General features: G+C 33.9%; 6 protein-coding genes across 9 annotated transcripts; 4 read left to right on the forward strand and 2 right to left on the reverse strand.

Annotated features, from left to right (window-relative positions):
• Positions 1–434: 434 nt before the first annotated feature.
• On the forward strand, positions 435–2,992 carry eIF2Balpha (eukaryotic translation initiation factor 2B subunit alpha). Its single transcript, XM_011307131.1, has 8 exons — positions 435–589; positions 757–858; positions 1,289–1,428; positions 1,506–1,622; positions 1,780–1,892; positions 1,969–2,113; positions 2,320–2,445; positions 2,807–2,992. Exons 1-8 carry the CDS (start codon positions 577–579, stop codon positions 2,954–2,956), a joined length of 906 nt encoding a protein of 301 aa, XP_011305433.1. The 5' UTR covers positions 435–576; the 3' UTR covers positions 2,957–2,992.
• Positions 2,993–3,144: 152 nt separating this feature from the next.
• FER (tyrosine-protein kinase Fer) lies at positions 3,145–9,102 on the reverse strand. 2 transcript variants are annotated; one of them, XM_011307132.1, is made up of 11 exons: positions 8,384–9,102; positions 8,126–8,299; positions 7,876–7,972; positions 7,606–7,801; positions 7,269–7,406; positions 6,509–6,715; positions 6,223–6,409; positions 5,788–5,994; positions 4,447–5,338; positions 4,246–4,368; positions 3,145–4,045 (listed from the first exon to the last, which is right to left on the reverse strand). In XM_011307132.1, the coding sequence occupies exons 1-11, from the start codon at positions 8,594–8,596 to the stop codon at positions 3,903–3,905; spliced, it is 2,577 nt and encodes an 858-aa protein (XP_011305434.1). In that variant the 5' UTR covers positions 8,597–9,102; the 3' UTR covers positions 3,145–3,902. The 2 variants fall into 2 exon arrangements, with proteins under 2 accessions (XP_011305434.1, XP_011305435.1); XM_011307133.1 differs by lacking the exon at positions 5,788–5,994 and having other exon boundaries at positions 8,384–9,099.
• Positions 9,103–9,518: 416 nt separating this feature from the next.
• LOC105267939 (uncharacterized) lies at positions 9,519–10,506 on the forward strand. Of its 3 annotated transcripts, none has more exons than XM_011307136.1 (3): positions 9,519–9,650; positions 9,837–10,094; positions 10,261–10,506. In XM_011307136.1, the coding sequence occupies exons 2-3, from the start codon at positions 9,853–9,855 to the stop codon at positions 10,418–10,420; spliced, it is 402 nt and encodes a 133-aa protein (XP_011305438.1). In that variant the 5' UTR covers positions 9,519–9,650; positions 9,837–9,852; the 3' UTR covers positions 10,421–10,506. The 3 variants fall into 3 exon arrangements, with proteins under 3 accessions (XP_011305438.1, XP_011305437.1, XP_011305436.1); XM_011307135.1 differs by having other exon boundaries at positions 9,844–10,094; XM_011307134.1 differs by lacking the exon at positions 9,519–9,650 and having other exon boundaries at positions 9,688–10,094.
• A 739-nt stretch (positions 10,507–11,245) lies between these two features.
• Positions 11,246–14,132, forward strand: LOC105267942 (spermatogenesis associated 6-like protein). The gene is made up of 6 exons (XM_011307138.1): positions 11,246–11,533; positions 11,970–12,329; positions 12,430–12,549; positions 12,858–12,952; positions 13,021–13,371; positions 13,530–14,132. The coding sequence occupies exons 1-6, from the start codon at positions 11,486–11,488 to the stop codon at positions 13,567–13,569; spliced, it is 1,014 nt and encodes a 337-aa protein (XP_011305440.1). The 5' UTR covers positions 11,246–11,485; the 3' UTR covers positions 13,570–14,132.
• Rab30 (RAS oncogene family member Rab30) lies at positions 13,608–18,349 on the reverse strand. Its single transcript, XM_011307137.1, has 5 exons — positions 17,926–18,349; positions 17,772–17,855; positions 17,318–17,501; positions 17,071–17,222; positions 13,608–16,646 (listed from the first exon to the last, which is right to left on the reverse strand). The coding sequence occupies exons 1-5, from the start codon at positions 18,010–18,012 to the stop codon at positions 16,536–16,538; spliced, it is 618 nt and encodes a 205-aa protein (XP_011305439.1). The 5' UTR covers positions 18,013–18,349; the 3' UTR covers positions 13,608–16,535.
• Positions 18,350–18,842: 493 nt separating this feature from the next.
• On the forward strand, positions 18,843–23,873 carry LOC105267944 (4-coumarate--CoA ligase 1). The gene is made up of 6 exons (XM_011307139.1): positions 18,843–19,659; positions 20,322–20,498; positions 21,374–21,708; positions 22,218–22,364; positions 22,429–22,949; positions 23,317–23,873. The coding sequence occupies exons 1-6, from the start codon at positions 19,381–19,383 to the stop codon at positions 23,640–23,642; spliced, it is 1,785 nt and encodes a 594-aa protein (XP_011305441.1). The 5' UTR covers positions 18,843–19,380; the 3' UTR covers positions 23,643–23,873.
• The last annotated feature ends 143 nt before the right edge of the window (positions 23,874–24,016 follow it).

Genomic DNA, 24,016 nt, shown 5'->3' on the forward strand with positions numbered 1-24,016 from the left:
CGTCTCCATACATTTTTGTTTATTAATCCGATTAATTCACGAAGGTGACACAGGTCCAGGGATTTATATCAACATCTTTAATAAACATTCGCTGGTTCCTCTCGTCGTGTGGGCCTTGTCTTCTCTCATTTCTTCAATGACTTCAATCTCGGTGGCTATATTTCTGGAATTTCAAGCCCATTCGATGTTGTGCATCGCCTTCAGTCATTTTTTGCAATATTTACGTTTTTTAAATTTTCGGAGGATTCTACTCGGTAGTCTATAAATCCATTAAATCTTTTATTCATCTATTCATCTTTATCCAAACGTGGAAGAACTAAAAAAAATTTTAAATAGAATAATTTTTTATTCTCGTCCGTTGTACCGTATTATTCTAACATCCCCTATGTATATATGCATAGATATCGGCTTTCTGAGACTAGGTATATATATATATCTCTCGTATATATGTATTCCTAACCTCAACTAGTGTTTATACATCTCTTCTGACATAAGGGCCATGAGTAAAAGAGAGTTGATGTAACCTCAGGCGTAATTGAATAATTAATAGTTATTTTATTCGGTAAAAAAAATCAAATGGAACGAGAAGGTACGTGCTATTAGTTTATATAAATAAACTGGTGATCATTAGTTTATATAAATTCGCAGGTACTGAGTGATTAAATTTTTTCGTGATGCACACGTGTTACAATATCTACATATGTTTAACTGTCTGAATTATTTGAACAATTAAATTAATGGTGATTTTTTATTTAGAAATTTGTCAATATTTTGACAACATCATCAAAAATGAGAAAAATATATCTGCTGGGATGGCGGCAATTCGAACCTTACTGGAGATTTTGAAGCTTTCTCAGTGTAAGTCATAATTATTGCTTTATGTATTCGTATTTACATCTGAATTAAATAGTAAAGCAGCAATTTGAAAAACCGAGATAAAATGAACAAAATGGTTAAGGCTTAAGGTTTAATAATACTATTTATCGAAGGTAATCTTTGGTTTAAATTTTATGTGGTTAGAATGAATATCTCGGTCTGTCATCTTTCAACAATTTCTCCTCTTTTTTATCGTTATTTTTTTTAATATAGAAATATTTTACGTTGACAAGATAAAAGTCAAATCAAATATTACGTTTAATAAGCAATACATGCGGGCCTCAACTGTAAAATGAATTTTTGAATTGTCATCAATAAAAATTAATTTGTTGTTTTGTAGAAATGAAATGTTTGCATTCATTAGTCGATTATGTACAATTGGTATAGTTTTTAACTGATACTTGTTCTACAGCTGAAACTGTACAAGAATTACGATATCGCCTGCAAGATGCGATAGATGTAATGAGATCGATGGACTATCCAGTGACTTCAATAGCCTCTGGTGCTGAATTATTCCTGAGATTCATTACATTAGCTTCTCTTGACACGCCGGTAAAGATTTCAAGATTGTAGTGATAATTTTCATCTTGCAAATCCCATTATTCTGCAAAAACATTGAATTTTTCCAGTCATTTGCAGAATGTAAAGGAATTATGTTGCATCGGGGTAATATGTTCTACGATAAATTAGTCGAAGCTCGAGGAAAAGTCGCCAAAGTAGCGGTGAATTTTATTACAGACGGTTGTGTAAGTATAAAGAATTATCTGCAGAGTAATTCAACTATCAATCCATTAAAATTAAAATTCATTTCACCAGGACTATTACCAATTGATTCGACAATTGCAACTATTATGGAAATTCATCATCTTCCCTTTGCTTCTTTATAATTAATTTGTCTTTTAGAAAATTCTAACTCATTCGAGATCTCGAGTTGTTTTACGTGCAATGACTGACGCAGCTGCTAACAATAAAATATTTCATGTCTTTGTCACTTATTCGGCTCCAGACAATAGTGGGTAAGTATTCCATTGAGAATTTTTTGAGAGACTAAGACAATTTTTCTTCCATAATTAATTTTCTTTTTTTTTCTAGAGAAGAGATGTACGCAAATTTAACAGAGTTGGGAGTTTCCTGTACTCTGATTCTCGATTCTGCGGTGGGTTACGTCATGGAACAAGTTGATATGGTGATGGTAGGAGCAGAAGGTGTGGCTGAAAGTGGTGGAGTTATAAATAAAGTTGGTATTCCATTGATGCCCTATACAATTTAAATACAAGAACTTAATGCACAGTGGGATCTGTCGAACAATATGTAGCTTTTGCTGTTAGATTTTTATGTCGAAATGTCGATTTGATGTTTCGTCTCTGAGAAATCTTCGAAAATAATTGATTTGCATTAACAAAATGACATTTTCATATGTGATGCTTAAAAATTCTATTACAGGTCGGAACGTACACACTTGCGATGTGTGCTAAGGAAATAAAAAAGCCTTTCTACGTCTTGACAGAGAGCTTTAAATTCTCCAGGATATATCCTCTCAATGAAATAGACCTTCCAGACGAGTTCAAAGTGAGTTTTATTACTAATCAAAATACATAAGTAATCGAGAAGTGAGTAATAGAGAAATGATGAATCGGCGATTAATTGAAAATTTCGAATATATGAAGTTGCATATACTTTTGGAGCTAGTGGTTTTAACTTGGTGCTGTCACGCGGTGTCCCGCAGCCCTGAAACAAACTTCATAGCTATTTTGAATTTATAAGAACTATTATTGGGTTATACAATTGAATTTATTTGGAGAAAAAATCATAAATTATGAGTAATTTTTTTAGATATGTAAGATTCTTTTAATATTTAGATTTTATAAAACAATCTCCTCATTTATTTGACACTTTATTTATTTCAATCCACCACTTTGACATATTTCAGTACACAACAAGTACCCGAGAGAAAAACCTGAAAAATGAGCACCCACTGGTCGATTACACTCCGCCCCAATACATAAATCTCCTCTTCACCGATCTTGGAATTATGACACCATCAGCAGTAAGCGACGAGTTGATAAAACTTTATTTATAATAAAACAAAAGAGTAAAATAAAATAATCTTAATTTACGAATGAAATTAATATTTCTATCCAATAAAATATAAGACTTTAATCACATTATATCCAGAATCAAATAAATCATTACACTCATTTTTATATTGAAAAGAAAAATATCTGTATGTAAGTAAACAATGTATTGCAACCAAACAGTGCATATTCAACAAAAATGAGGGGATTAACCGAGGGTGAGCTATCAAACGGGAGACAATAATTTGCGTAACATGGTAGTTAATCAGTAAATTCGTAATCTAGGTAACGTCGATAAAATAAATCATCTGTATAAAAAATCTGTAGAGGCAGAGATTGATGACATAAATTACTATTGCAGAAATAAAATAATAAGATTTCAGAAATTTTATAATAATGACATGTGAAATGTTTCACAGTGATCGTCATAAACGAATTAAATGGTTTAAATAATCAAACATGTTCACCTCTCAATACAATTTCATAGAAAATATCATAATAAACGAGGGTATTCAATGAATAATTAACAATAAATATAAATTCTGTACAAATCGAATCGATAACTCAAGTAATTACTCGAGTGTCCATTTCTAGAGCTACATCACAAAACTATATAAAAAATATCGATGAGCAGAACAGCTCAGAAGCGTAATACAAGTAATAGTTGTATTGGCCGATTCTAAGAACGTTAACATCTCCATCAGACGTGCAAATACATGACCTAATTGCGACGTTCATTGAACGCTACAAATACTATGGAGATTTCCAATTCTCTTTTTTCTCATTCCCATCTAACGAATTCAGAATTCCATTGAGGCTTGATTTATCGTGGCCCAATGCTCTGTATATTCTGTTATTTTCATGGTATTTCATTTTTTCTTCGGTGACGTCCTATTTCACCAGCGGTTAGCGTAAGAAAATTACTGATCAGCAATATTGTAGTTGATTTATTCAAACGTGCGACTGGCACAACGCATTTATTATGTTGTAAATTTGTTCGAAATGGGGTCTTTTGTCGGGCTCGTACTCCCAGCATCTCAGCATTAGTTTGTAAACTTCATCGGGTGTGTTATCCGGTGCGGGTAATCGATATCCTATGAATTTCAAATTTATGTCAAAGTCGTTTTAATTAATGTTATAATTAGGGGCAGGTTTAATAATCCGGTACAAGTTCGGAATAATTGGATTCTCCAAATTCGCTTCCCTTACAATCCCATGTACATGACTATAACGGAAAAATATCGATGGTTTCACTACTCTGCTACTGTATTATGGATTAAAAAAAAATAATTACCGGCATCTATTTTTTCTCTGGCTTGTGAATTAGACATTCCACTGTAAGGGTTTCCCCCCTTTGAGAATATTTCCCACATCAGAACTCCGTAACTCCAGATATCACATAAAGAAGTATATTTACCTAGAGACAGATAAATTCTTTGATAAGGCCCTCATCTACTATCAAATAAATTGCCAAGTAAATGAAAATACTCATTACCAAAATTTAGAGCTTCAGGTGCAGTCCATTTAATAGGAATTTGTTTCATTCCATCCGAGACGATGTACTCCTCCTCCTCCCTGGACATTCCAAAATCCGAAATCTTGACAATAGATTCATTACCGACAAGACAGTTGCGAGCTGCTAAATCCCTATGAATACAATATTTTGACTCTAAATATCTCATTCCAGCGGCTGCATCTTTGCACATACGAAATTGTTCCCTCTGACTAATCGACGAAGAATTTTTCCTCAGGTAGGTCAAGAGAGAGCCCCCAGCCACTAGCTCCATGACAATCATAATCGGTTGCTTTTGCACACAAATTCCGATGAGTTTCACAATATTTGGATGATCATATTGTTTCAGTATTCGCCCCTCTTGCAGAAATTTTCTCTTCTGCTCATCGGGCAGCGTAACTTTGCACGTTTTCACAGCGACTTCCGTCTGGCACGAGCGTAATTTCGCTTTGTAAACATCTCCAAAATTGCCACGCCCTATTTTTTCTTGCAGAATAACATCGTCGTTGTTGAGTTCCCACCTCTCTCTCAGAATTGGAGTCTTTAATACTGCCCCAGATCGACTAGTAACTGGCAGACCAGATTTCCACTGGTGTCTTATCAATTCTGGAATTGAGGGGAAAGCTGGTCCCTCAAAACGATAATGGCCCTCTGATGCTGTTTGAACGATAAAATGCTTGTGGCCATCCCAGCATACGGATAGAACGATTTGGCATTCGTCATTGCGGGTTGTCTCCCTCACTAAAAAGTCACCCTCGATTACTAGCAATCGAACAACTTCTTCTCTAGGTAATACTCCGTGGAACCATTCCTCCTCGATCAATCCTCCACTGCTCTTCTGATTGTTGGTGGAATTGTTCAATCCACTGGGTACCTACAATTGGGATATATACCAAATATTCATCAGATGGATCCAAACGTCAGAAAATCGTAATAGTTATGACGTGCGGGCCTATCATTGCCATTAGTGCCTTTAAACGCGTATCTGCCATCATTTTTTAAAGCTTTGCAACACCCATGGAATAACAATCATTCCATTTCACGAGTAAATATATTCACATTTGGGTAAACAGTATATATAAGACCTCAGAATTTTTCTTGCTGATTGCCCACATCTGGATTTCGCGATATGCATATTGAATTGTTAATTTGAATTAGACACTTCACACATTTAGTTTACCAAACTTAAAACATCAGGGATTAATTGAATAATAAGAGAATATAACTAACGTAAATTGAAAGATATGAAAGGAATAATTGTTTTGAGAAATAGTAGAAACAGATTCATGCAATCATCAAACGAACGCGCAACCGATGACATACTGTGTATCGAGATGAGTTTACGCGAATAGGCGTTGGTGAGGACCCAGCACTGTGTGACATTGCAATATTATTGGTGTCATTAACTGGGGGGAGATATTTGAGTGGTGATTTTTTAATCATGGCCAGGAGATGTTGATTTCGCCTCAATGTAAATAAACCATTATCTGGACCTAAATTCTTCTGAAATTTCTTTGATTTCAGCGAAGTCTACGGGAACACAGAGAATTCTCTCAATATTACTTGAAATGAGTGATGTTGTTAAACCCTGCAATGAACTAGTCGAACGTAATTTTTACAAGTCGTTTCCAATTGTTTTCTATCATAAACCTGAAATTATTAGTTCTTGAACTAAATGGAAAATTCATAATGAAATTGGATGACAGCCATTACATTCCTCAATTTCATTGCAGAATTGATAGAAAAATGTTCTCTTACTTTTGATTGTGTCGAGGGTTCTGTGAAAGAGCCCTCCATCGACAAATCACATCCAGACGGTAATTCCTCACAGCCTAACTCATTCAAAGCACCACGAATAATTTCAGTTTGTCTGGATATTTTTTTCTCCTGACAACGCAATCTCAGCTCTTCTCTCTCTCTAGAATAATCCAGTGGCGTTTTTTTGCTGACAATTAAGATACGCTTGTTAGTTTCCCCATAATTATGACTGACAAAATTACTCAATAATTATTGTTGGGGGGAAGAATAAAATGAAATAGTTCACCTGAGATCAGAGTTATTTTCGGTTGGTTGAATACTCTGACGGTTCTGCTGGGTGGCTTTCAATGAACTCTCTAGCTCAGTTAAACGAGCTCGTAGCCAATCAATCGTCAGATTATCCACAGTCAGTTTATTTGGTAATAATTTGCCAGACGTATTATCCACCAGATTTTCGTCGAAGGAAAGACGAAGAGGTGATGCTGGTCGAGTCCTTAATTTTTTTGCCAATTAATGGAAAATACTTTATTCATTTTTCTAATTTAAAATTGTGTAGGCTACTACATTTTTTTAATGTTTTTTGGCGTATCCCCCGAGGTAGATGGGTAATTCTTCAAAATTCAGTGAAAGTTAGAAAAAAACGACACCAAAAATATACAAACCGTATTTTCAACGTGGAATCATTTACAAGTCATTAACAGCTAGTAATCAATTTACTTTTACGATTTACTTATTATTGACGTGAGGTTACATGTATTCGGAGCTACTTATTCAATTTTACCTATCTACAATCCCATCCGGTGATAACATGAAAGCTACAGCCTCACTAAATTCGTCATCACATGCCAATTATTCAGAAATCGTCCGAGACACAACAATTTTTTTCTTAAGGGCCGGACGGAGTATCTCGGAAAGATAATTTACTCCAAAATTAGGATTCCTAATTACTCCGTCAATTAATTGTTTTTTCGCTTTTTTGGCCGGCAGGTATATACGTCAATTTAAATAAAATGGACTATCAATGTAATATTAAATTATTGACTTACCCATGCTTTCCAATAAAATCCTTGTACTCGTCCAATGGATTGACAGAATCGGCTGCAGCTTTCATCTGTGCCTGAATCTCAACAAATTTCTCAGATGCAAAATGGGAGTATTTCGCAGTATCTTGGAGGATTTTCTTCCTAATAAAGATAAATTAATTCGCTTTTGATTTATACTTTACCAACGGTAAATCTTCATGTCAACCGTTTTGTCAATTCATAATTTCATTAATATACACTCAACTGACCTTTCCCTTATTTCCTCATTCAATCCTTTCATTAGCATTAAAAAAACGCACAGATTAAAATTACTCGCCAACTACATATCATTTACTCTTACCAGGCAACAATAAACTCCTGATGAATGGACTGTTGCCTCCGAAGAAGACTCGGCAGGTAGCAATTCCTTAGATCGTGTTCGCAATCCGTTACAGCGCCGAGCAATAGCACGTACTCGTTATGGGTGAGATGTAATTTACGACAAGCCTTTTGATATTTCTCTCTCACATCGTCCAACTTTCTTCCTCCTCTCCCAGCTATGCCCATACAAATCATAAAATAACAGTTCCCTTGGATTTTTCAAATAAAAATTAATAAATCGACTTCTTACATTTGACGTAATGCTCCTCAAAACGCGAACGTGCGAGTTTGTACATTTCTAAATTCTTTTGGTACTCTGTCTTCTTCCTCGCAACATCCTCACTCAGCTGACAAAATATAAATCATAAAAATCAATTAGACGAATATTTTCCGTTGTTATTATTACGAGGGCTGAATAATATTTTTGTTTTTCTAAAAAACTCTCAGAAAATTCCCATAAATCAATGACAGGATTGATTGCACATCTTTGAAAAAATCACCTGCTGAAACTGATTAGTAAGCCAAGTTTGCTCTTCTTGGTACAACTTCCTAGCTCGTCTCCTCTCCGAATGTAGACTATTAATATGATCAATGACAATATTCTCCATAGAATCAGCCTGTTGCTTAATCAATTTAGCAGTCTGATCAATACAATCCATAATATCCCTCCAGCTCTGCAAAAACAATAAATAATTCTCAAATCCGGAAATCGTAAAAATTCCAGGTGAACATGACGAAAAAGGGAATGGGATATCTACCTGAGTAATGAGGCTGCCAACAAGGTCATCACATCGTTCAACTTTTTTACCCTGACTACTCAATGATGATATTGTCGAGGCATACTCCCGATCTGACTTGACTTTAGATGTTAGACACCTTTTCATAGTCTCAAGGAGTTTAATTTCCGCATCTTGTCTGCCTAAGAGGGCCTCATGCGATGCCTGTCCCTGGAGGCTCGTAGAAAATCCCATGTTTTTAATTTTCAATTAAATAATAACACTCACGTCACTCCAATTACACAATTGTTCTTTAAATCAAGTGAATGGGCACAATCCAGATTTAACTCATTCCTGAAAAGCTACAAATCTGACGTGATCACTTTAAATAGAGAAGATGATAACCCAATGACCACATCCTACTGGTTATTTCATTGTTTTATTATTGATTATTGCATAATTAATCAAGGCACTGAGAAAATACGAAGCGGTGGAATGAGTTTTCGAAATATTGAGACCACTGGACAACACATCACTCAATTACTCCAGAGGGATATTCTTTTTGATCGGACTTGAGGAAATACCGCCACAAGGTATGACGGATTGAGAAGATGGGACGTGTACTTGGTGAAAGTAGGTGATCAAGTCGCTCCATCTTGGGGATTCAATATAATGAATAAAGAGATTATCAAATATATTACGTACATTTCTCCCAAATACTACTTGCAACGTCTACTGTTTTTTACTCATCTATCTTTTTTTCACTTATTCCTACAGCATTGTTTATACATATTTATAAATATATGTGTAATAGAAAAAATAGGCATACGATGAAAACATGATCTACATGATCTACAGACACAATATTATAACCTGCACTCAAATAGTGGCTATCGAATGATAAACAATTTAATTACGTTTATCTGCATTTTATAGTGATACAAAAAAACAAAATGAATAACATAACTGGACACATATGTTTGGGGAAATTTTCTTATTTTAAGGGAACAACTAGTGCATTGTTGTTATTTGTTATTGTGAGGGGGTGGATAGGGTTGGGAGATAAATTTATTTTGAGTTTGTTTAACTTTTTTCAAAAGTCGGAGAAATTATTGAGGCAGCTTTCGATATTTTCGACTGTGAGTAACTCACGTGGCGCCTTCTTTTGAGAATTAGAAAAACGTGGGTTTTACTGGAGCTGTAATTAATTACAAATCGCCCGGTTTTTTATATTAGTATCCAGTACGAAAACTGTTGATCTTGATTACTGCAGCAAAAATTTCCATGTGATTGTTACGAAGAAAAAAATGTAAGTGACTCGATAAAATTTTAAAATTTCCATTTTCTATCCTCTCCATTTAATTTTTCTTTTATTCCATTTTTTCATTATTCTATCATCTGTTTTTCAATCTTAGAATCTCTGAAGTCTATTGAGCCTCGTTTTTATAATTCTTCATTTATTATTGCTTCCATTGTTTTTTCATTTTCGCATGAGATCTTAGAAATCTTCAATGGACCCAATAAAACAGCTGTTTTACACTGAACAGTATGAAAAACAAAACCGCAATATCAAATTGGTTGAAGAATTCATTGCGCTTCCGAAGAAGAAATCAGTCACATCGAAATTCTATTCAAAATACGAACGGGTGAGACCGGAAGAGGTGCCCGTAGAGTACATAAAATTGATCGAAAAGTTCACAGAGTCAGTACCTCGGAATATTTACGATTATCAACCACCAATGATGAATATGGAGTGAGTAATTCTCTCTAAAGCGATCATATTTGTACAAAAATCAATAAAAAAACAAGATATTATAGAAATAATGGAGAACATAGACATATCAGGTCTAATGAAGACATGCCATATTAATGATTTCCTTATCAATCTTGAAAATACGCATTAATATTCTATTTTTCAGCTACGGATGGTTCAACAAACCATTAATCCCTAATTCTACAGATTCAAGACTTCATTTCCCTCTCAAACAATGTGAAGTGGTCAAAACTGAAATTAGGATTAGGGAGACTGATAAAGGATTACCTAGAGAGAAATTCGTTGGAGTGCCATTTTATCTCTAATAAGGAATGAGAATGTTTAAATATTCTATTTAAAATCGAACGTGTCACAAATCGATACGGTCAAATAAAATGAATTATCTCATGGACTGATTCGATTTTATCCGTCAACCCTGAAGGGAAATGCCAGGACGATGAAAGTTTCTCTTGCAAACTCGCTTATCCCTTTTTTTAAAGTCTACAGATTTTAAAATTCGTGAAAATACTGCACCAGTTATTACAAAAAGGGAAATCAATATTTAAAGAAACCAAAATGTAGAAACAATGTACATATCATAGACTAAGATATCAGAACCGTCGGTGTAAATAAATCCTGGAGATTTGCGCATTTTAAATAAATAAATTAAGTAACTGGTTCAGTTTATTTTAGAAATAAGTTGATGAAGAATTACATGCGACCCTTCCTTTCGGTTTTCAATTATGGTTGAGTTCTTCAGGAGCTATTGCCGATATCTTCTAATTCTTTTATTTCTTTATAAATTTCTTCGAAACGGTCGATGAAATTGACATGAAAAAATGTTTCAACGTTTTCAGTAAACTTTTGCGAAAATTCACAAAACGTTACCAAAAATTCAGAAACATTGATGCACGATTATGAAAATTAGTGAATCATTGAATAGCGAAAAAAAAACAAAAGCAATGTATTTTTTTACGTCAATCTGATACGGGGTTGTCCAGAATTTTACAAAATCAACATAAAAAATGAGAATATATCGACAGTAATTTCTTAAGTAGAATAAATCAAGCGACAATCCGACATTTCTTTTAACCTGACGACTTTAGGTGTTGTGGTATTGTATCCAGGCAACGAAACGCCGTCGACGTCTTGAGACGATTCAAGAGCTTGCACCTGTCACCAGAAATTTTCTCTCCAAATTTCCGATCCATCCCTTGTTAAAATAAACAAATCATCATATCTCAGGGACGTAAATCACTCAAGGTCATTGCTTCACAATATGAGGAAGAATATTGCCTGTGAAGAGATTGAAACGATTTTCTATCACTGCTGAGGCAAAATGACGTTGAAATTGAAGGAGAAAATTTGTGACTATCTGAGATTGGAGAATAATGGCAGCAAGGGGCTTCTGTGTAAAAATAGATTTCGATTTGCAAGCAGTGAGTATTCATTTAAGGAGTTATTGCCTATATATATATCTTCCCATTTTTCGGGGTTTTTAACACACACTTTTTTTAGATTTCATAATTATTCAATGAATCATTAATTTTCATAGTGGTACGTCTTTTTTTCTAAATTTTCCCTTTACAAAACTTAGAAATCGCCTAAAAAAATGCACTTATCCATAACAGAATGCCCTTCCGAATATATTCTAGTCCTTCTAATACTGATATTTTTGCACATTGGAGAACTATTAATTGTAAAATAAAAATTTTTGGGAAGCATTCAATTCTTTTAAACAAATTTAAACTTTTCTAAACCCAAAATTCGTTTCCAAATTATAATAATAGTATTTTCGTAATAATCTCTTCGTGGGTATCGAGAAATTCGCCAAAGATTGATGTAAATCGAGTGCAGAATGAATTATTGTTCCAGATAACGTGTCCTGGAGTCTGGCTCTGTCCAAATGGAACAGTAGCACTTCGTATAAACGCCTTCAACTCCCACATTCAGTCCCAGAAGACAACTCCGATATTTCCCCTCCTATTTAACGACAAATTTCTTTTTAAAAAAGTATTTACGGGTATCAGCACTCTCAGTGATCTTCAATGTTGCCTGGAAGAGGAGTTCATTTATGCTGAATTAATTCAGTGGCCATCGGTGGGATGCAAGGGCATGATCCTTGCAACTTTTGAAACTAATCTTGTGGATCTTCTCTATCCTGTTCCCTGTTTCAAGGGGTTGTTGGCTGGGGCTGATGTCGACCTCTTAATGGAATGCAGTAAATATTTTCCGGTATATAAAATCCATTTAGAAATTACGATTTAACTTAGAGATCAACCTACATGTCTAATTGATTAAAAAATCCTTTTTTTTCGTTTTTATTTTTTCCCAGGGTATCATAGCTCCAAAAATTGAAGTTTCTACCAGAACGGTAATCGAAGAAGTTATAGGAATGTGTGAATTGGATTTTACTGGGTCACACGTTATAAATCCAAAACTGATAAACTCGAAGGTAGACTCGTGGCATGTCAAAATATTTTGTAAAAAATTCTCGCTAAAAAACATCAAGGCTTGAAATATCCACCACTAAAATAGCCTTTGTTAAAATATTTTTCAGAATTTCTTTTCTAAATCGCCTACCAAATTTTCGCCGTTATTGAAAATTTTGGGATCATTTTTTATTGGTGAATCTTTTCTTTTCGTGTAAATAAACACGTATATTTGATATATCTGGAGCGTTTAGAGTACTACAATAGCGATTGATATCTTATAATTAAATTGGTACTACGTAATGGATATTAATATTTTTCTCACTAATAGGGGCGTCCTTGCGTGCACCGGAAACAGCCACCAGTAGGTATATTACGACAGAGAAAGGTGTGTCACAGCCAGGGAAGATTGAAATCGTCAACTCGGTGAATTTTTTACTCCCTTCTTCATCGGTGGAATATGAATTTTCTAAAGAAATTATTTAATTCCATAGCTGCAGACATCACCATCACCAACCATGCATCTCTGATCCTCTCCTTATTTCTGCAACTACTCAACAATCACAATTGCACGTGAATCAGTGCTATCAAAATCGAAAGAAGTCTCGACAACCCTTGAACCCAGGCCCATGTTCTAGAATTATCGAATCCTCGGGACTTCACCATCGTTATCATGACCTCGACGATTGCTCTGTCTGCTTGAAGTACAGAACTCTCTTTTCAAAGGAATTAAACCACGACACCGTGTGCCTCTGTGACTCTGACACACGTAAAGAAGCTATTTACGGTGTTTGTGATGTCTCAAACTGCACTGAACATGCTTCATCAAAATCTACTTCTTCTGTGTATGTCGAAAGATTATAACAAGCCCTTCAACTCTCTTTGTCATAAAGTTCAATTTTTCTTTCACCTCCAATCTTCTACACTCAAACGAATTTATTCTACCACGAAAGAAAAATTTCTAACTGCTTCAGGTACTCATTGAATTATTGTTTTGTTCCAGACTCCAAAGGATCCGGAGTCTTCAGAAAAGCTCCAGGTGACTGCAAGTAAATAAAAGATGAAGAAATTGAAAAAGCGAAAAATAAAATTTATTGGTAAAATAAATTATACCAAATGTCTTCACCAATTTTTCCGTTCGTCAGGTTGACTAATTAAGTATACGCCTTTTCAGTTAATACTTGCATTATTATTTAACATAAAAATGCTAAACGTAAAGAATTCAGCTTCATATTCACCGAAAACAATTTTGATTCGCTATTGTTGTTCCTTCAATTCTTTTTATTTACGAAATTCAACTATAACTCAAGTACTGATTGTTTTCTCTTTCTTTCTTGCTGAGTGAAGTATTTAGTGCATACATTGTATTCTAGTAATGATCATGGTACTTAATAATAATAATTGTGTTTTCTGGTTCGTAGCATGCGACTCATTATATGCCAATTATTACAGAAATCATTATTCATAATGAAGCGTAGCTAGTGACTGAATACATTCGTAATGTTTAGGATATTTTTGGTAACATTCCACTGAAATTTCAACATAATGTTCATCATCCCATAAAGTTTCATCTCTGGTTGCAAAATTAAACTAATTTAACAGATAATCAGCGTCACGTGATTGAGTAATTTTTCCTCTCTTGTTTTCGATAAAAATTTTCTTAGAAGTGTACAGTAAAAAACGAGATGCCTGTCGAAAATTACAATGCGATGAATTGATATGTTTTCATTTATTTTATCAACTGATTTATTATTTATGTCTAGACTCAGAGGATCAGAAGTAAATGCATGAGTCGATCGAATAGAAAAGTTGGAAAATTTTGATGTTTTAAAATTATATGCGATTATTATCCTGCGAATATCTCCCGTGCCAAAAATTTGTGAATACATTTATGCAATTATATATCTATCGTCTAATTTTCTCACGCAGAAAATTAGGGAAGGGAAATCAAAACATTGTGAAATATTCGCAGATGTCTCTTACTACTTTGCGTTGTGATTAAAAATAATTAAAGGGCCTGAACGAATTAGCACCATCCTGATCGCCACGAGTTCATTACAATTGTATACGTGCTTTTTAATGATCAGTGTTGCGTGAAAACGAGTAATGAAAGCACAGTGACATGGTTAAATGTTTCAACGAATGTACTCTAATATTTTCTTTTAATTATTGACTACGAACCAACGTGACTGCCCCGCTCATACTTATCTAATTTATCACCCACACCCTCACGAACGCTAAACAATATCTATTCAATTAAAAATTAACACAGCACGAACGTAGCTATATATATTGAAAAACGTGGATTTTCTGAGATATTCCCATACTTCTATAAGTAAACCAAAAATATCTGGCTGGCAGCTGAGAAGAAATAGTGTCTTTCCTCATTTATAAAATTTTGTAGATTATATTAGCTCCAAGCCAGTTCTCATATTTATATGCTAATTCCCATGATTATTCTATTGTAATAATATTAATGTATCTCTTGTATGTTTTAGTCACCATCGAACAAAGTCAGATCCATTACTCAATTTTGCATTTTCCGGTTCACTTATAAAATAATGGGAATTTTTCGAAAAATTTTCACTTTTCTCCATATTTATCGCTCAAGTCGCGTTAAATTATCATTGATTGGGTCCAACCAACGCAGAATTTTTCTTTCACATAAAAAAAATCATTTTTTCCCACCCCCCCAAAATCACACAATATGTAAACAATGTGAAGCACATAAATATCTTTAAAATAATGAACATGCGGAGTGTATCACGCAGCACCAGCTGTGATACACATTTTTTTCTGTACTAAATTTCAAATAAAATTTTTGAATAAATTGCGACGACTAGAAGTGGCTAACGAAAATTCAACAGATGATAATTGCAGTATTTTCACGAGAAAAAAAATCATTGATTTCGAAATTTTTGTATTTTTGAATTGATCAATACCTTTGCTCTCGGGAAAGTGATGAATGAAGTAAAATATTTTTAAAAATTTCAATAATTTCTTTTCTCAGTTATCTGCAATATGAAACCAGAGCGCAATAAATTATTTTCAATTTTACAACATTACTATACAAAAGACCTTTTAATTCTACATTAAAGTTGTAAAATATCCTGCGGCGAATACAACGTTGATGTTAATGGTCCTATTATTTTGAAAAATAATATTATCCATAATATTATTCATCGGACTTGAAAAAAGTTTCGAATGATCATGAAATATCGAAAAACATTTCTGTATTGAGAAAAATTTCTACGGAATAGATAGCTTGCTATCTTCTTTTGGAATGGTTCATTGTTGGGATAATTTCATTATTCATAGAGTGAGATGAGTAAAATCGTTACGTTGTACCACTTTCGCAAAAAATGACTTACGAGCAACAAAAAATTAAAACAGTGATAAAATAATTCATCAAACGTAACAAAATTGCGTTCACCTTTTGCGCTTTAAAATTGTCTTGAAAGATCAACTAGCACAAAAAATTAAATTGCTGAAGCTTTTTTTTCACACAAAGGAAAAAAGTTGTTGAGTATATCGCTGATAATACAGAAAAAAAAGTCCAGCGGCTGTCAAAATTAATGCTAGATATCTAGTGGTTACGTTTGTATGAAAAGCAAACGAGGCTAGAGTAATCAAAACGCAGGAGAACCAATTAAAAAAATCCCCTTCTACTTCGTGAAGATTTTCATTGGATTTTGGTCAATACTTGTAATCCGACAATTAGTCAATAAATAAATACATGCAGTCAGTCACCCTCGAGAGGTCGAAACCCACGGGAATGAGTCATTAAATACCATGTGAATTAAATAGGTAACTCTGTGATGTAATTTGTGATACTTCAGCACATCTGAACCCCGAATTGAGTCGGCAATTACTGCTGTGGCTATTGAATAAATTACCATTTTGTCTCTCGTGAGAACAAATACTTTTCAGGCCACCAGGTGTATTTGCAAAACTTTCATCACACCATTAATCAAATTATTTTTCTTTTCCGTTCAGTGTTTAGAGATCCTTAGGAAAATCGACTGCAGCTGCAACTGCTGCTGTCACCAATTGACGTTGTTTTTGCATTTATTGACGTTGCATTCGTCTCGTATCGAGGTAATTCCTTGCTTCGTGCTTGCTATTTCATTCCAGAAAATAAAAAAGAAAAGAGTCGATGATTCGAGGAACACTGATATTATTATTAATGAAATGAGCATTTAAGATGAGAGGTATTTAGATAATCGCTGGGTCGACAATTTTTTTATTTTTCTCTTAATCCATCTTCACTTTTATTATTTAATTTGTTTTGATGTGTTGTGGATCGAGTTCGTAAATTATCGTCGAAAATTATCCCTCCCAAACTCGGAAGCTTGAAGAAATTCACCGTAAAGTGATAAAATATATAAAATAATAACTAATATCCAAGTCAAGATAATAAAAAAAAAATTAAATTCTATGCTTCTAGTGAGGTGAAAAATGATTCCCAGAAAAAATACCATTTTTCGAATGGCTTTTGATTGTTTTATTACAATTTATCACGTCATTAATAAATTGATCCTCACCTCCATTAATTCCGCAGCAATCTCCATAAACAATCGCTCAACGTTTTCCGCTTCTTTCGCTGATGTTTCAAGGAAATACATTCCATGGCGTTGAGCAAAATCTTCACCTACGTGCGTTGGAATTTCTCTATCTTCTCTATCAATTTTATTTCCTGCAAAATCCAATTTCGAAGTTGAGATGTCATAAATAGATGCTGCATTGTAAAACAACTGATTTTCGTTCGATAAAAATATAAATATAACTCACCAACCAATATCGTCAAAACTTTATTACTGGCATATTCCGCAATTTCTCTTAACCAATCAGGTAAACAGTCAAACGTTGGTTGACAGGAAATATCATACACAAGGATTAATGCATGAGCTGATCTATAATAACTCTGAGTTATCGATCGAAATCTTTCCTGGCCTGCAGTGTCCCAAATTTGAAGCTAATACAAAAAAAAAACACAATCCATTATATAAATAGTCAGGCTATGATACAAATTGTTCTCAGAATTGTCGAGTCATTGTCCGAAGGTACGATTGCAGGAGAAATTAGCAGTTTATTTCCAATAGAGTTTCTTCTTATTTCATTAAAAAATCACTCGTTCTTCAGATGAATTGAAAATCAACAAGAAAAGTTTCTACCTTCGAAAAATTCCTGTCATTTTTTTTGTACAGAACAAGAAATAAAAAATAACAAAAAATACAATATTTACCTTAACTTTTTCATTCTCTACTTCTACAGTTTTTATCATAAAATCCACTCCTATCGTGGCCCCCTGTCCTGGAGGAAATAATCCCTGAAATAATGTAAAAGTTGAACTGACATTTCTTTGTTGTTTACTTTCGACTGTTATTCATTAAAATTACCTGTGTGAATCTACGAACGAGACAGGTCTTCCCCACACCGGCATTCCCAACAAGAACGACTTTGAATAAAAATTTATAATCCTCCATTGCATCTGTATATGTACCATGAATTGTCTTTATTTTCACGATTTAACACTGCTCCATTTATCAAACAAAAAAGTCCCACTTTCCTTGCTCGCTCACCTTGACGATTTGAAGGTTTCCCTTCCGTCAAAAAATTCTGAAACACCTTTCTCTGAGTAACGATCAAATATTCTAACTAAAAATTGCATCGACACTAATTCCTAGTACAATGCGAATAATTGTCAAGGACAAAGCGTGAAGAAACAGATGGTGACTAAGGAATTGTTATTGCTAAACAATTTTCACAATAATGACAGGAGTCATTGGTCATTTTGCCTGTCAGACTGACGTTTGTTCAGAACGACATCCAATACTAATACCAACAACACGAATAGAGGGCGAGACTCATAAATTCAAGCGATATTTTCATGAACGACAGCTTATTTTTTCAAAATCTTGCCTGCAATGTCAATTTTATTTAGACTGGTATTTGAGATTCACGTGAGTTTCAAATAGATATGTGGGTTATTTAATTATTCTCATTTGATATATGAAAATATCGAATTTGATATCGTAATTATTCAGTGGAGATGATGGTGAATCAGATGATAATGAATTTTTCAAAACAAAAAATCGTGGATGCAGCTCGAGTTTTGCAATTACAACAGTGTGCGTTACTTGAATATTCCAGAGATTTATCACGGTGAATCTTTCATAAACAGTAGAAGACAAATAGACCTTCTCCTTTTTATATTTTTTAACGTTTTATATGCATCAAGTCCCATACGCAATTGGATTTTATTACTGCACTAAACAGTATTAATCACGATGTATTTTAGCTTAACGCAAAACACGATGGATCAAATTTAATTGAGAATTGGTGCCAACAATTAATCTAATAGGAGCATTGTAGCAGCAAGATTAATACTTAAACTCTCGAATTTATCTCGCATAGATAAAAATCCACGACAAAGCAACCTTGCCTTAATAAATTGTGCACCTCAAATTGAAATGGACAAGTGCATTATTTTTTAGGGAACAATTCCGTAAATTTCTGTGCAACTTTTCTCAATGAAATTTCATTGCGGAATGATGGAATTATTTATATTAAAGATACGTAATTTTTGTTGAATATTTCTCCCTGGAATTTGCAAAGATTTGATGTTGTTGAATGTAAGGGAAAACTTTTGGAACGGATAGTATAACAAAGTGCGACAATCGATTGGCTTTGTCGATTCGCGTAATAATATTCGGTGAAGTACGACACTATCGCAGCGGATTTAAAAAAACTATAGTTTATATTCTTGAATATTCCCCGCTTAAATGCAGTCATATCTCCTCTAGCATTGGAATAATACAGAAGTCCAAGTAACTTAACAAATTTTTGAAATTATGACGCTCTATAAAGTAGCAGGAATCGGTAGTAGAAAAATCAAAATGATGAAACTGTTGTGTGTGCAGGAGTGTAAGTTTTGTGGAGTGCAATTGAGAAATAATAATAGTAATTGCCAACAAAATTTTAATGTCGAAAAAACTTGGGATGCGAGCAGAGCTATTAACAATCAAGGCAATATATTCAAGAGTCCTTTCGATGATGTGGAAATTCCACATAATTTTTTGCATCAGGAGATGTGGAATAATGTTGACAAGTGGTGGAATAAAATTGCAATTGTACGTATCCAAATATTCCAAATATTCTTCAAAATCATTTGCCTGACACGTGCAAATGATAGATGTTAATGTTAATCGCTGCACATAACTGAATATAATGAGCGGAAAAGTGATTATTTAAAGATGTCTTCAATTATTGCATTAATTTATTTTTACAAGTACATATTTCTAATTATCGATTACATATTACTGATTTCAAAAGTTTGTAATTAATAAAATGTCGTGGTGTGCTTTAGCAAAAATTGCAGAACGTAATAAAAACAAGGCGAGCCGAATAGGAATAATAATATAATGCGGTTAAAGTGCTAGATTCATATGACAATAGTGCGGTTTTCTTTCCAGGCACCAGCGGTCAAAGTCGATAGCATCTTAATTCTCACTTTCAGAGCCGAACGGCAGATTTTTTCCATCGAATTAAATTTTTCAGAGAGAGATTTGCGTGTAAAAATCGTAAAAACCCCAAAGGGTATACTCGAGGGGAAAAATTTTTTTTATATATAATTTTCTTTAAAATTATAAGGATAATAGTTATAAAATATTTTATGAAGTCGAAGAAAGAAAATTCTCCCGTGAAGAGGTTCAGGATTTCCACTGCCGTTATTTTCATCCCTTTTTTGACTCGATATTTCAATTATGTCTCAAATTCTGGTTAATACACACAGGTAAGCGCCGTAAATGGGAGATCTTATTCGTATGAGGAATTGAGAAAATTGTGCGGAAGATTTGCAACATCTTTACGACGGAATAATTTGGGACCAGGGGATACACTGGCGATTATTCTTCCGAATATTCCGGAATATGCAATTGCTTCCTTGGGCGCAAGTGAGGCTGGAATGATGGTAATCTCTTCAATTTTTCCTTCAACTACTCTCCTTTTTTCTTTTTTTTAAAATGCAATTGTAATATTTGAAATTTGGATTATACATATACATTTGACTATTTTTCTCATATGTAAATATTATTGGGTCCTAGTTACCCATATTAATTAAAATTCAAGTAATTCTTCAATTTTTAAATTTCTTTTTTTTTAAGAATCTCACGAGAATTGAATAAAAAATGTTACATTAAAAAATACATCTATTCAATGATGACTCGGATTTATTTCGATGTCTTGTCAACCCATAGATGCATGTATTGATTCAATTTTAACGATGAGTTTTGCTAAATTTGAATTTCAAAGACGGCTAATGACATTTGCATTCGAAAGCGTATTGCTAATTGATTAGCAAGAATAACTGTGCCATACGCAGTGACAGAGCAATTTCCACGTGTTTACACTTATTTTTCACGTACGTTTACCTAGTGATAAATATATAAGACCCATTCATTCATCCGATTATTAATGCCTTTAAATCTTCGTGTCCATATTTTCATTTAAGATCCAGCCATTTTTTTCATTCATTGATTTTAGAGAAACAACAAATGTCTTTTTAATCGTAAACACCTAATTAAATTCCACTATTGATTTTTTTCCATTGAAAGGTTGAGAAAATGTTTAATATATATTTTATATTGCTATTATTATATCATAAATTCTCAAGTGAAAACTTTCTGAATCTAATGGGAATCCCTATTTCAATGACATTTGAAAATAATCGGATTGTCAAAAATTTGAAAAGTTTAATCAAATGTGAGTTTGTAACGTGAATAGGTAACACAGAGATGAATATCCATATAAAATTGTTAATTTAACGTTTATCTTATGAATTTCCAGATGACATTAATAAGTCCTGCACTGACAGTCTATGAAATGAGCCAACAAATAATACATTCAGAGGCCGCTGCTGTAATTACAACTCAGGAGATATATTCAATGATTGTCGATACTGTCCGTAAAAATCCTAAGCACTTACCCTTAATTGTTGTTCCAAATGGAAACGAGTCAATTTCTACAGGTGCGATAAATTTTACGGATTTAGTGAGTGACGGAATTGATGAATTCGAAAAGATTGGAGAACAATCTAGAATCTACAATGAGAATGACACAGTAATTCTTCCATATTCTAGTGGAACCACGGGATTGCCGAAAGGTGTTGAGCTCAGTCACAGGTTCGAATTGAATTGTTAATTCTGCAATTAGCAATTATACCTCCACCGATTGTTTTTTCTCCAAGACCGCGGCAAATGTCATTTTTTGTTCTTAACTTGCAGGAAGGGACTCATTGTTTCGAAAATTGCTTACATTAAATTAATTGAGCCCTTCAAGATATCACATTCGAATTTATCTATTTTATTATTTATTATAATTTATTTGTTCAAATCAAAGTATAATCTATTTAGTATTTTACCCTCGCATACATATTTGTTAAGAAACAATAGATTAAGCGAATCGAACATAAAATTAAATTAATCATATAGTTAGTTACTTCAAATATATTTTTGATTGTTTCAAATAAATTGGTATTTAATGAATGAATTAATTCAGTTTCACCGAGAATTCAATTGGAGGACTTATATACGCTGATTAGCGTTAATCCTATCTTAATAAATTGATCAATGATAAGATGAAATCGGCTGAATGAATTTCAATCAATCTATTCTCTTGACATTTATTTCAGGAATATTATTGCTAATATAGTGCAAGCATCGCATAAAGAGTACGATTTTGATGAACCGGCCATCGGCGAACATCAAGAAATTATCCCAGGGTTTCTACCTTTCTACCACATTTATGGTTTTGTTGGTTGCCTTCTGAAAAATCTCAGGTAATAATTGAATATTTCCAGTTTCGGTGCTAGAGACACGACTAATTTTTCATTGGATTTTTAGGATTGGTGGAAAAATCATTTGTGTACCTCAATTCACATCAAATATATTCCTAGATGTCCTGGATAAAAACCGATCTACAGTATTGTACGTTGCTCCTCCAATTGTTCAACTTATGACAACTGACAATAGATTCAACAGAAAACATATGGAATGTGTCAAGTGCGTCGTGAGTGGTGCTGCTCCAACTGGAACACAACTTATCACGAAATTGTACTCGAAAGTAAACTTGAATTTTCACTTTGGTCAAGCTTACGGTTTGACTGAAACCTCTCCAATGATATCACGATCGAAAAAATCACCGTGGGATTCTTCAGGTTTAATAGCTGTGAATACTGAACTTCGAATTGTCAGTGAAGATGATGATAAAGGTGGAAAAAATCTGGGTATCAACGAAACTGGAGAAATTGTGGTGAAGGGGCCGCAAGTTATGAAAGGGTACTACAAAAATCCTAAAGGCACAGAGGATTGCATGGATGGCAACTGGTTCAAAACAGGAGATTCGGGATATATCGATGATAAGGGTATGTACAATTCAATAACTATGTACAATGCCTGCGCAAAATTTCACTGAAAAATTCAATTGATTCACCATCCGATAAAATAACCAATTGAACCACCTATTGAAGATAATATTGAGTTGAACTGGATTAAGTCAACACCTTGAAAGGGGTGACTCGATCATATCATGAATCTTTGGCAATCCTATAAAGTTTTGGTGAGATTTCTTGCCACAGGATTAATTAAATATAATTTTCAACATTTTTATTCGGCAATATAAAAATTCCCAGACGCAGATGAAAAGAGTCGAATGAAATGATTTGTTTATCATTTTCACTCGATTTATAAGAACAATTGTTGAAAATACATATTTCTCATGATTATTTCAAGGACAATTGTTCATTACTGGACGCCTGAAGGAGCTGATCAAAGTGAAAGGATTGCAAGTGGCTCCAGCTGAACTGGAAAATCTCATCTTCAGTCACGATAAAGTGGAGGATGTCGCAGTGATAGGAACACCTCACGTTAAATGGGGAGAAGTACCAAAGGCATTCGTTGTGCCGAAGTCGGGTATTAAAATTACCGAGGAAGACATAAAAAATTATGTGGCGCAACGGCTTTCAAAGTATAAGCACCTCCATCACGTTGAATTCATTGATAAAATCCCGAAAAGCGCAGCGGGCAAGATTCTTAGGAAGGAACTTTCAAAAGTGTAGCACGAAATTGTTTTTAATCCTGTTGGCCCATACAGATCTTACATGAATGCTAACGCAATTAGAGAAAATAGGATAAGATAATATGTCTATTGTTTAGGAGTTTAAACAAAATACGAAGAAGTAGAAACAGGTGAATAAGAGAAAGGTGATAGAGTTAATGTGATATGATCCATCGTTCATTTTCCTTTTTCACTTTGTTATACGGACATTAATAAAAAATTGTTAACGTTAGACTCTTGGTAATCTATTGTCATCATATGGGTTTGTCATATAAAAATTCAACCTTCTCATCGCAATCTTCCTCTCCGCTATCCTCACCCATGTCCATTCACCTCCACCAAGTATCCACTCCACTCCTCCACCAGGGGCCAGCT

This window comes from Fopius arisanus, unplaced genomic scaffold (assembly GCF_000806365.1).
Source record: "Fopius arisanus strain USDA-PBARC FA_bdor unplaced genomic scaffold, ASM80636v1 scaffold00051, whole genome shotgun sequence".
Taxonomy (NCBI): domain Eukaryota; kingdom Metazoa; phylum Arthropoda; class Insecta; order Hymenoptera; family Braconidae; genus Fopius; species Fopius arisanus.

Coding starts and splice junctions, on each gene's coding strand:
- eIF2Balpha (XM_011307131.1), top strand. Junction 1,429..1,505: donor TAGCTTCTCTTGACACGCCG/GTAAAGATTTCA, acceptor GAATTTTTCCAG/TCATTTGCAGAATGTAAAGG. Junction 2,114..2,319: donor GTGGTGGAGTTATAAATAAA/GTTGGTATTCCA, acceptor ATTCTATTACAG/GTCGGAACGTACACACTTGC.
- FER (XM_011307132.1), bottom strand. CDS start 8,596: ATGGGATTTTCTACGAGCCTCCAGGGACAGGCATCGCATGAGGCCCTC. Junction 7,407..7,605: donor CAGGAGTTTATTGTTGCCTG/GTAAGAGTAAAT, acceptor TATCTTTATTAG/GAAGAAAATCCTCCAAGATA. Junction 5,995..6,222: donor AACCCTCGACACAATCAAAA/GTAAGAGAACAT, acceptor GTGTTCCCGTAG/ACTTCGCTGAAATCAAAGAA.
- LOC105267939 (XM_011307136.1), top strand. CDS start 9,853: ATGGACCCAATAAAACAGCTGTTTTACACTGAACAGTATGAAAAACAA. Junction 10,095..10,260: donor CCACCAATGATGAATATGGA/GTGAGTAATTCT, acceptor TCTATTTTTCAG/CTACGGATGGTTCAACAAAC.
- LOC105267942 (XM_011307138.1), top strand. CDS start 11,486: ATGGCAGCAAGGGGCTTCTGTGTAAAAATAGATTTCGATTTGCAAGCA. Junction 12,330..12,429: donor AATGCAGTAAATATTTTCCG/GTATATAAAATC, acceptor ATTTTTTCCCAG/GGTATCATAGCTCCAAAAAT. Junction 13,372..13,529: donor TCAAAATCTACTTCTTCTGT/GTATGTCGAAAG, acceptor GTTTTGTTCCAG/ACTCCAAAGGATCCGGAGTC.
- Rab30 (XM_011307137.1), bottom strand. CDS start 18,012: ATGGAGGATTATAAATTTTTATTCAAAGTCGTTCTTGTTGGGAATGCC. Junction 17,856..17,925: donor TCGTTCGTAGATTCACACAG/GTAATTTTAATG, acceptor ACATTATTTCAG/GGATTATTTCCTCCAGGACA. Junction 16,647..17,070: donor TTGCTGCGGAATTAATGGAG/GTGAGGATCAAT, acceptor GGAATGAAATAG/CAAGCACGAAGCAAGGAATT.
- LOC105267944 (XM_011307139.1), top strand. CDS start 19,381: ATGACGCTCTATAAAGTAGCAGGAATCGGTAGTAGAAAAATCAAAATG. Junction 21,709..22,217: donor GGTGTTGAGCTCAGTCACAG/GTTCGAATTGAA, acceptor CATTTATTTCAG/GAATATTATTGCTAATATAG. Junction 22,950..23,316: donor GGGATATATCGATGATAAGG/GTATGTACAATT, acceptor GATTATTTCAAG/GACAATTGTTCATTACTGGA.